This window comes from Nyctereutes procyonoides, unplaced genomic scaffold (genome assembly GCF_905146905.1).
Source record: "Nyctereutes procyonoides isolate TBG_1078 unplaced genomic scaffold, NYPRO_anot_genome, whole genome shotgun sequence".
Lineage (NCBI taxonomy): Eukaryota > Metazoa > Chordata > Mammalia > Carnivora > Canidae > Nyctereutes > Nyctereutes procyonoides.
In genome coordinates, this window is record NW_026575146.1 from 77,808,152 (window position 1) to 77,819,242 (window position 11,091).

The 11,091-nt window shown below is 48.5% G+C and overlaps 1 protein-coding gene across 1 annotated transcript; it reads right to left on the reverse strand.

Moving 5' to 3' along the window:
- Positions 1 to 2,917: 2,917 nt before the first annotated feature.
- On the reverse strand, positions 2,918 to 5,325 carry TEX101 (testis expressed 101). The gene is made up of 5 exons (XM_055311969.1): positions 5,046 to 5,325; positions 4,765 to 4,908; positions 4,444 to 4,626; positions 3,288 to 3,416; positions 2,918 to 3,129 (listed from the first exon to the last, which is right to left on the reverse strand). The coding sequence occupies exons 1-5, from the start codon at positions 5,323 to 5,325 to the stop codon at positions 2,918 to 2,920; spliced, it is 948 nt and encodes a 315-aa protein (XP_055167944.1).
- Between the last annotated feature and the right edge of the window lie 5,766 nt (positions 5,326 to 11,091).

Below are 11,091 nucleotides of genomic sequence, written 5' to 3' on the forward strand. Positions count from 1 at the left end.
AAGAGAGAAGATACTTTGTGTGGGAAGCAGAAAAGTAATGAAGTAAGGTGAGTCACTGTGCTGGGGCTCTGTGGAGGGAGAACAGTGGATGTCAGAGAAGTCACATCTGCTAGAATTGGTAGTGAGATGTCTAGCGAGGCTTTCCTGGCTGGCGGGTTGGAAGGGGAGATGGAATTTCAGGGGGAGAAGTATATGAGCCAAAGCCCTGAAGCGAGCATTATGTGTGAGGACAGAGGCTAAATCCAGACCAGTGAATGAATAGGTGTATAGCAGGGTTATATTTCATTGTTACTGTTGTCTCCTTTCTCTCCAATTCTTTTTTCAAAAGATTTTATTTATTAATCTCACACACACACACACACACACACACACACACACACACACAGGCAGAGACACAGGCAGAGGGAGAAGCAGCCTCCATGCAGGGAGCCCAATGTGGGACTTGATCCCGGGATCAGGCCCTGGCTGAAGGTGGCGCTAAACCGCTGAGCCACCCAGGCTGCCCTACCACTTCCCTTGCTCCTTGTCCCTCAGTTAGTAGGGACATTACCATAGACATGCAAAGAACCAGAAATATCTTTTTTTTAAATTTTTTTAATTTATTTATGATAGTCAGAGAGAGAGAGAGAGAGAGAGAGAGAGAGAGAGAGAGAGACAGGCAGAGACACAGGCAGAGACACAAGCAGGCTCCATGCACTGGGAGCCCGACGTGGGATTCGATCCCGGGTCTCCAGGATCGTGCCCTGGGCCAAAGGCAGGCGCCAAACCGCTGCGCCACCCAGGGATCCCAGAACCAGAAATATCTTAATGTTCAGCCTTGAAGTTTCAAAGTAGGCTTATGTAAACTGAGGCAGACAATAATTCTGAAAGCCCAACTTTTGATTTGGTAGACCTGGAATTTTCACGTTTCGGTCCAAGAATGAAAGCCTTATGGCATGGTTGTTGCAAAAAATAATAGATTTGAGAAGAACATGTAATAGGGGTCCATGTAAGGTGGATGATAAATCCCAGGGGTTAGGCCCCATCTCTTTCCTAGTACCTAGGGAGGAAGCAGTTCTCTGTGCAATGATCTTTTCTCCAGTTCTTGGAATTTCATCAGCTATCTGGGATGCCTCTACACCCCCAGAGCCCTGAAGCACTGCAGTGGACTTGAAAGCTGTTGGAAGAGGCCCTGAAGTAGCTGAGAGAGGATGGCAGAGTTAAGAGGGTCCACGTTAGATGACCATCAGTGACCAGACAGGGTGGGAGGTTCCCAGTGAACGCTGGCAGGAATGGAAGCCAAGTACCAGGCATCAGTTCCTAAGTACCTAGATACTTACTTCCTTCCCACCAGTCCTGCAGCCAAGCCCTGGGTGAGGAAAGTGGAAAAGAAGGCCCCGGAGTGGCTGAGTTTATTCACACTGGTTAAGTTTCTACCTACCACTGGGTCAGATGAGGGGTTGTTATGAACAAAAGTATTAAAATACTTTTATATTATATATATTTATGTAAATATATTATTAGAAGGTTTGCACACTTGAGTTGGCTGCCTGAGAAATTTGCCTGTGTTGTATCTTTGGCATAGGATACACATAATTTTTAAAGTACCAAAGTAATCCACAGGCCAGATTTTAGAAAATTGTGTCATTCTTCCATTCACTCAGGGAATTCTCCTGTGACTGTCCTCAGTGCCCTCAGAAAGCCATTGTCCTGAGGGAAATATCTTACTTGGTTTTGTTTTTGTTCTTGGTTTTGTTTGCCATAGGTGGCATTTACCAGCCATGGTTCTGAATGCTTATTATTTCAGAAACTTATATGTCCCCTCATTAAATTCAAATTTCATTTGTTTGTGCTTCCTCTTGCAAACTGACATGATGGGGAACTGGGTGCCTAGGGACAAAGATAAAGTATTAGCTGGTGTGAGGCTTTAACCCAAAGAGTTGGTTTAGAACTGGAGGACTTTCTTAAAAACTTGGCTGGACTATATTGTGGCCGGACTCCCCTGTCCTTTGTGGGAGGGGTCAATAGTTTGCCTTAAGTCTCCTTCACCCCTGGTACAGTTGACTACGTCAATTATGCCTCAATAAAACTATTTAAATAAATGTCTGTTCCCTCTTATCCTCTCCCCACCTTTTACTTTTCCCTGTGTGGCTCCTCTATCATTGGAGTCTTATAGTTAGATGGGCTTTATGTGTTCTTTAGTAATAAAATAATCATGAGAAGCCAAAACCAAATCTACTCCTTGAGAGTCCCAGGTCCCACTCCTCATACCCTGCTGTGCTCCAGCTGTCTCCTACGTTCCCTGTGTCCACTGAAGATGTATGAAGTAGGCAGCAGAGAAGGGAAGGGATGATGTCAAGGGGCAAGAGACAGGACATAGGAGATGGAGTTTGTTATAACAGAAGAATGTGGAGCCTGATTTTTCAAATTCCTCAATACTTCCCGGGGAAATGTTAGAACCAAAGCAGCCAACTGTGGCCTGAAGGTTGGGCTCAGAGTGCTCTGGAGGAGGTTTATGCTGATCTCCTGCCCAGTCAGCAAGAGAAGGTGACCAGTTAGAGTGAAAGGGAAACCAGACTCTAGGTCAAAGATTCAAAGTTCTGGTCTTGCTCTGCCCATAGCTATGTCAGTGTGAGACCCTCACTCAAGTTTTCCAGGCCTCTGATTCCCTTTCTGTAACATGTATGGGTTGGAGACGGTGGATTTTAAGGGCCTCTTCAGGACTAAAACTCCACTTCTAGTCTTGGGTTATACACCAAACACAGTAGAAACTTTAATAAAAATATAAGAATACATCCACAAGAACTCTCTGTTCTTCAGCTCTCCACTTTGCTCCTCAATTTGTTTATGACCAGCAGTCAGAAAGGCTCCCAGTTGGAAGACACATCCTATTATCCAGGACCAGAAGCGCCTTCACATTCCAGGAACAATGGACAAGTCACTGTAGTAATAGCAGCAGCACTAGCTCTAATCTCCAAATGTAAACAGGAAGCCAGGCAGCCCGGTTTTCAATCTTTCGGGGTTGAAGTACAGACCGGTATGGACAGACTTCCTCCACCCATATGGGCCCTACTGTAAAGATCCCAGACATCAGTCTGCAGCCAGTTACAGAAGTGCAGCCTTTGACCTCCAAAAGTGAGTTGATGCCTCCTGTGGAACAAGAACGGATGGGGAGATACACAGCTCTTTTAGGAAATCAGAGAGGCAGAAGTCCTGCCTCACTGCTAGAACCCTGAGTGTCAGAACTTCTGGGGATCACTCAGATGCCTGATTTTCCAGCCTCTGAAACCATCAGATGTCCAGCTTACCTCCAGTGATCTGAAGTCTTCCTTGATAGCACTGAACTGTATCATTGGGACAGGGAAGAGAAGGAGCATTTGAACAGGCCCCCAGAGCCACGCAGGTTGGGCAGTAGAGGTGTGCTGACCTGCTGGCAGCTGGAGGGAGGAAGAGAATAACAATTGGGGTATGTTCTACGTCTGGAGTTGTCTCTTCTTGCTTCTTTCTCTTCCCCAAGTCTTTGCTGCTGATACTACCATCACCAAGGCCTATCACTGCCACCCCCCCATGCCTCTCCAGCTGATTCTCTTTGCTATCAGAACCCTCCAACATGACTTCCAAACTGTGTGCTTAGATGTGGAGACAGAGATTAAAAGGACCCAGTTCCTGCCATCGAGATCACTGTCTAGAAGGAGATGGACATGTAGTCATTATAGTACATCTCAGGAGGCACTGTGTCCAAGGTAATGGTAAAGGAATGGAGGGGGGAGTATCTATCTGGAAGAATTTGCCTATTATCTTCACAGCGTGGACATCTGAGTTGAGGTGGAGGGTGAAGAGAGGTTAGGTGAGTGAAAATGGAAGTTGGGTGGGGTGGCACAGGAAACAGCAAGGACAAATGCCTGGAGGTGAGAGCAGCGTGTCAGGTTTCAGGGACTGTGAGACACTGCGGTGTTGGTATTCAGTTGGTAGGCACACACGGGGCTGGACTGTTTTCTTTATGGCCAGCACACATTCTGACCGGCCAGTACCATATCTGTTGTTAACTATTTCAAATACTGGCCCCAGCTGGAACCCAATAAATAGGGAAGGAAGAGAAGGAAGTGAACTGAAAAGGTAGGCAAGGCCAGATTGCTATAGGGCCTGGCCAAATCAGGGAAGCAGGGGCTGCCAGACGGACTATGCCAAACCATCCAGCATGGAAACCTCTAATGACACTTTATTGCTTAATAAACCCAAAGCCCAACTTACACCCCAGGCTTCATTGACATCCTAGTGCTCTGAGCAATGTTTAGACCCCAAGGTAACAATTTGGAAAAAAAAGTCAGGCAAAAGCTCTGAGGCTTTTCTACATATGGCCCCACTGGGCCTGAACCAAGTAAGAACACAGAGCAGGAAGCCCCACGATCTTTTCAGGGGTTTACCTCATTTTTCTCAGTCCCCATGTGTCACCTCCCAACCTACCTTGGGGCTCTTCCTCCCTCCACAGTTGCAGTAAGTTCTCCTTGCTGTTGCACAAGGACTCCTCACAGTAGCTGCTGTAGGAGACTGTGATGATGCCTGGCGGTGGGGAGTGCTGGATGTACGTTATCGCCTGTGTCCCCTCCGAGACGCAGCCCTTAGTGGCCAAAATGGCTGTCTTGGCCCCTGTTTGGAGACAGGAAGGAGAGAAAGTGGATGGTGGGCCTACAGTTTTGGGGGTGTGGGGGTGGGAGGAGGAACAGCACTGGGGAGGACATACTCACTCTTCCTCCCACCCAACCCAACTGCCCTTTCTGGCTTTACCTGATTTAATCATCAAAAGGGATTCCTGGCAGAATGACCCACTGTCACAAGTCTCAACTTTGTCGGTGGTCCAATTAAACGTTCTCTTTGGGTCCTTTACTATGCTCATCGATACGCCCTTGTGACAGTAGAAATCAGGTTCGGCTGGGGAGGAAATGAGACCAAGGTAGGCACTTGCCCCCCTCTGGGGGAGCCACCCCCTGCCCCCAGTCCTTCTTCCCCAGGGGTGCATCCTCTGTGAACCATCTCCTTCCCCTCGTCCCCGAGCCCCGCATCCTTACAGGCCAAGGAGGGGGCCCCGAGGAGGAGGAGGAGGAAGAGCAAACTCTGCACATGACCGGTTCCCATGGCGTCTTTCAGAGCAGCTCGGCTCAGAAGAGCGGCTAAGGATCTGGGGTTTGAAAGAGAAGAGGGGGTCTGTTCGGCCTCACAGAATGAAGCGGCATGGACCTTCTGGCGAGTACTGACACTGCGGGCGCAGCCTGTGCTGCGGAAGGTCAAGGCCGTGGCCTCCGCAGTCGGGGTGAGGGGGCCCTGACTAGCCTGCCCCCTTGAGCACATTAGCACGGTTTACTGTGCCTCAGTTTCTACAGCAACCCTCCGACCCAAACCCCTATTCCCCGGAGACACAGATGTTCAACGGCCACTGCCCTCCAACCTCGGGATCCGGGGTGCAGCCCAGTCACCCCTCCGGCCTCGGACTCAGGCGGCCGGGTTCAAGCCCACGTTCTTCCAAGCCCCGGGATTCTCAGCTCCCCAGAACTCGGGATTCTGAGATCCCAGCCCTGTTCTACCTAGAGATCCAGGGCTTTGGGTTCCAGCCGCCATTTCCCTCAGGACCCGGATTCTACACGCCCCTCCCCCCGACCCCCTCCCCTCTCAGACCCAGGAGTCCTGCCCCCTCTTCTTTCCTCAGGATCCAGGAATCTGGGTCCCCAGTCCTCCCTTTTCTCTTTCAGGGACACAAATTCCACCTGGCGTTCAGATAACCTGACAAGAATCTCGCGGCGCTGAAGGAACGACTTCGAACGCGCCGCTGGTTCCGCTCCGATGCGGCTTCGTCTCTCAAAGACACGGAAGGCGGGACCAACTTTGCCCAGCAGGCCACTCGAAGCCCCATTGGTTGATGTGAAATCATCTGATGAGCTCATTGGATGAACCTGAAGGAACGCCACACCCCATTGGCCCTGGAGAAGCCTGTTCCTGGAAATCTTGGGAGGTACGCATGCGCAGAGTGGCGAAGGAGCAGGGGGCGGGGGAAGGTCGCTGGTGAGTTGGCGGCGCCGGCGCGGCGTGCGTCCCAAAGCGGCCTCCGTGACCATTTTTTCTCATTGGGCCACGGAGTTGGCCTCTCCAGCGCGGTAGGAGGTCACACCCTTGGCCAACCCCCAGTGAACGACCCTCTCTTCCCAAATGGCCTCCCGTGTTTCCAGCCTGGGCCCTGCCTCAGCACCCTCACGGTGGCTGTAGCCACTGGGGGCAGCTTGGCCTCCCCACCTTCACTTGCAGTGGTGCCTGCCCAGCCCCCTCCATGGTCTTCTGGAAGGTTGAATAGAGAACTGCTGCCTTCAGACGTATTTCCAGCGCCCTTGAATGTGTGCGTGCACAGTGACTGGGAGTTGTCGCCCACCCGCGTGGCCAGGGCACCGCCACGGATTTTACTCAGATTTCTTGTCCATGGCTGGAAATTCCATTTCATATATATATATGTCAGCTTTTCAGATAGATCTATCTATATGTAACATGAAGCACAGGGGCACTTTGTGTACTCTCAGACGGTGCTGTTTCTGTGAGTGCTGTGGTGTAAATGAATTTTTTAAAAAGATCTTTATTTATTTATTTGAGAGAGCACAAGTAGGCAGAGTGGCAGGGAGAGGGAGAAGCAGGCTCTCCGCTGAGCAGGGAGCCCAGGGTGGGGCTAGATCCCAGGACCCTGAGATCATGACCTGAGCTGAAGGCAGATGCTTCATCAACTGAGCCACCCAGGCTCACCAAATATTTATTTTTAATAGAGAAAATACCACAATCAGAACTTAAACAAACAAACTAGGGACAGTTAATACAAATATTAAGAGAAAGCAATTTAGCTAGATCAAGAAGAATATTATGGCCTTTTAGAATCTGCCCAAATGTTCTCAAAGATGAATTAATCCAGGACAAAAGAGCTACAATTAGGTTATATTGTAGCCTCTAATTATTTTCATGTTTTAACATTTCCCACACTAAGAATAGGCGTGTGTTTCCTGGAAGGGATGAGAAATAATTAGGTGTCAGATGCCTTTAGATACTGGGACTGCAGAACAGGATGCTTTGGGATCATTAGGAGGCAGGAAAGGATGAAACCCCTTACAAAAGGGCCATGGCCAATACCAGTCTTGCCCCAGCAGCCAGACCAGGGCAGGGCCCACAGACTTCGCTGGAGGACTCTGTTATCATGGTAGCGTCTTGGTAGTATCATGGTAGCCAGAATCATGGCTGATTCTGTCCTCACTGTCTGACTGGCATATTCTGGAAGTTCTGGCAGTTCTTTGAATAACCAAGGGACTGTCTTAATTAATGCCCTTTAACAAGGAACAGGCTTACAGGATAGGCAGGTTTTAGTGCTCACCGTGGTTTCGGTATTGCTTCCAGGAGTAAAGTAAGAGAAAAAGTAGTAAGAAATTCACTTTAAATACTGGGTGCATGATGCCTGACACCCATTTTTCTCATCTCTCAGGAATCTGTGGGTCTGTATTCCCAGCCCCTTCTTCCCTCAGACCCAGGAGTCCAGGCCCCCCAGCCCTCTCCTTTCTCAGACCCAGGAGTCCAGGCCCCCAGCCCCTTCCTCCCTCAGGCCCAGGAGTCCAGGCCCCCAGCCCCCTCCTCCCTCTGACCCAGGGGTCCAGGCTCCCAGGCCCCTCCTCCCTCAGACTCAAGGACTGAAGTCCCAGCCTACTTGTCACCTGGACCCAGAAATCCAAGCCACTACCCACCTCAACTCTCAGCATCCAAACATGAAGTACCCTTTGTGTACTTTGAGAATAGTTACTATTCCTAGAAGTTAAGCTATAAATAAATATTTACTTTTAATAGAGAAAATGCTCAGTCAGAATGGTGTTAGTAAAAGCTCTTAATTTTATGTAAAAATTTATTAAAAACTTTCAATTGGGGACAGTTAATATTAAGTACAATATTAATATTAATAATTATTAATATATTATTAATAAAAACATTAAGGACAGTTAATATTAATATGAAGAGGTAGCTCTGGTCCCAAGGACTCTGTCCCTTAGGCTCTGGGACCCTCCCTCATCCCTTCCCATCTCTGTCTCACACTTGCCCTGCCTCCAGGCCTGACACCAGAGCTGGCTTCTAGCTCCTATAGTGCAGATCACCCGGAATTGGCTCTTGGCCTGTGGATTTGTTTTCTGGGGTGCCATAACTAAGTACCACAGCCTGGGAAGCTTACACAATAGAAAGGTATTATCATCACATTTCTGGAGGCTGGAAGCCCAAAATCAAGGTGTTGGCAGGATTGGTTCTTTCATTTTTTAAAAAAGATTTTATTTACTTATTTGAGATAGAGCGAGAGAGCACAAGCAAGGGAAGTAGCAGAGGGAGAAGGAGAAGCAGATACCCTGCTGAGCAGGGAGCCTGACTTGGGGCTGGATCCCAGGACCCTGAGATTATGACCTGAGCCGAAGGCAGACACTTAACTGACAGACCCACCCAGGTGCCGCTCTATCTCTTCTCTGTAAACAGATTACAGGGTATCCCCACGAACCCACAGGTGCAAGCAGAGAAAGAGGCAGCAGAAGTAGACATCATGAGCATCTGAGCCACCTACTGGGGCATTCACTGGTGCCCTCTGGACCTGCAAGAGCCTGATTCTGTACACACCATACACACCTTTCCCGTGGATGATGGATGCTGCTGTGCATGCCCAGTGTCATGGTTTGGTAGCTCAGACAGCACGCACTATGTGATTTGCAGTTCAGGTCACAATGCCCTTGGTGGCCTGTAGTCCAATATTCAGACTCCCCTGGGACACAGTAATAAGCCAGGAGCTGCCTTCCAAATGGAGGGTAGTTATTTGTAGATGGAGACATACCTTTGCTCCAAAACCTTTGCTCCAAATCATAATGAGTTTCTCATTATGATTATCCTATGATTTCTTTAGGTCACAGAAACTTTCAATGGACATTGGGTCCATTGGATTACGTGGCTTTCGTTAGACTCCTTTCCTACTCAAGGATCTACTCAAACCTGGTAGTCTTGTGGGATCTCGCAGAGATGACTAGGAGTCACAGGTTAAAATGCACTCATCCCTCCACCCCAACAAATCTTAAGTGACCCTTTGTCTAAAGACAACCACACGGGGTGTAGCAAATTGTCTCAGAAGGGATACAGCAGTCCCCCCACCCAGTTTCAGTTCCCTGCAGTAAGCTGTGGTCTGGAACCAGATGATCCCCTCCCCCCCCTTTTTAGAAGTCTTTTCTTTTCTTTTCTTTTCTTTTCTTTTCTTTTCTTTTCTTTCTCTCTCTCTTTCTTTCTTTCTTTCTTTCTTTCTTTCTTTCTTTCTTTCTTTCTTATTTTATTTATTTGAGGAGAGAGAGAGACCATGAGCAGAAGGAGCAGTGGGAGAGGGAGAAGCAGACTCCCTGCAGAGTAGGGAGCCCAACGCGGGGCTCCATCCCAGGACCCTGAAATCATGACCTCAGCCAAAGGCAGACAGTTAACTGACTGAGATACCCAGGTGCCCTGGATGATTCCTCTTCTTACATGTGGGGAAAGGTCAGGACTGGCTGAACGCTGTGTCACCAGGCCTGTGTCCTTCCCCTCCTTACGCCTCATCATGTGGGCATTTTATCATCTCACATCATCACACAAAGAAGGGTGAGTCCCGTACAATAAGATGTTTTGAGGGAGAGAGACCACATTCACCTAACTTTTATTGTGGTATATTGTCATAATTGGTCTATTTTGTTATTAGTCATTGTTATTAACCTCCTACTGCCCCTAACTTGGAAATTAAACTTTATCATACATATGTATGGATAGGAAAGAAGCATAGTACATATAGAGCTTGGTACTACCACAGTTTCAGGCATCCACTGGGGGCTTTAGAATGTCTCCTCCAGGGGCACCTGGGTGGCTTGGTGGTTGACCATCTGCCTTTGGCTCAGATCGTGGTCCTGGGGTCCTGGGATCAAGTCCTTCTCCCTCTGCCAATGCCTCTTCCTGTCTCTCTGTGTATCTCATGAATAAATAAACAAATCTTAAAAAAAAAGAATGTCTCCTGCAGATACAGAGAGGGGCTACTGTTTTGGGACATGCCTTAGAGCTAGGCTCCTATGATTTATACCAACATGAGGGGGGTGCTTGTTTCCCACACTTTGGCATACACATGTCTTATTCCTGAATCATCAAGGAGGCTTGCTACCTCTTTTTCATCCATTTCTCAGAATGGATAATATCCATCCATTATGTTATGATGGATAACATACATCCATCAATGATTTAGCACAGTGCAATGTGCTGTAGAAACTCAGATGAAAAAAAAAAAGAAACTCAGATGATCCAGGTCCCTCTGAACTATATTTTAGGACAGGGTGGGAGTGCTTCTCTGTGGGACCTTTACTGCAGAGATTAACGTCCAGAGCCATCATCCAAAGAACCCCTGCAAGTCCTGAGCATTTGAGCCTTTGACCAGTGCCCAACTTCCCTGCATCAATGGCTCCCTGTCTTTCTGGTCTAGGAGAATAGTCACTGTCTACACCTGTGGTTGTATTGCACAGTCCTTCTCAAATGGACCCCCACCTCCCAGCTTCAAGGCCCATGAGCAGCCCACGATGTATTGATCATCATCATTCATACTTTACAGAGGAGGATGAGGCTATTGGGAGAGGCAAAGTGAATGACCCAAGGCTACATAATCACGGAGCAATGGACCAGCCTGGTAGCAAACAGAGTTTCACATACCTACAACTGTAAGCTTTTTACTAAATAGCTCCATGCCCAGCCTTGCATTTGCCCCTTGGAATATGTGGGACGCACAGGAGAGTTGCCTGAATATCCTGACTCAGGCCTGCGCTGTCAGGCCCCTGCCAACCTCTCCACTCTCAACACCCATCACTTCCCCCTTCCTTCTCTGCAGCCGAGTCACCTGCTTTCTAATCCTTACATAAGCCAGGAGTGGTCCCACCTCAGGGCTTTTGCACCTGCTCTTCGCTCTGTTTGGAATGCCTGCCCGCATAGCTTCCATAACTAGCACTTTCTTTTCATTCAGTCTTAGCTCACAGGTCACCTCCTCTGGGAGGCCTCCCCTGATCCAGTTCAGTCACTTAC

Coding starts and splice junctions, on each gene's coding strand:
- TEX101 (XM_055311969.1), bottom strand. CDS start 5,325: ATGTGCTCAAGGGGGCAGGCTAGTCAGGGCCCCCTCACCCCGACTGCG. Junction 4,909..5,045: donor CGGGGCCCCCTCCTTGGCCT/GTAAGGATGCGG, acceptor TTTCCTCCCCAG/CCGAACCTGATTTCTACTGT. Junction 3,130..3,287: donor AAGACTTCAGATCACTGGAG/GTAAGCTGGACA, acceptor CTTGTTCCACAG/GAGGCATCAACTCACTTTTG.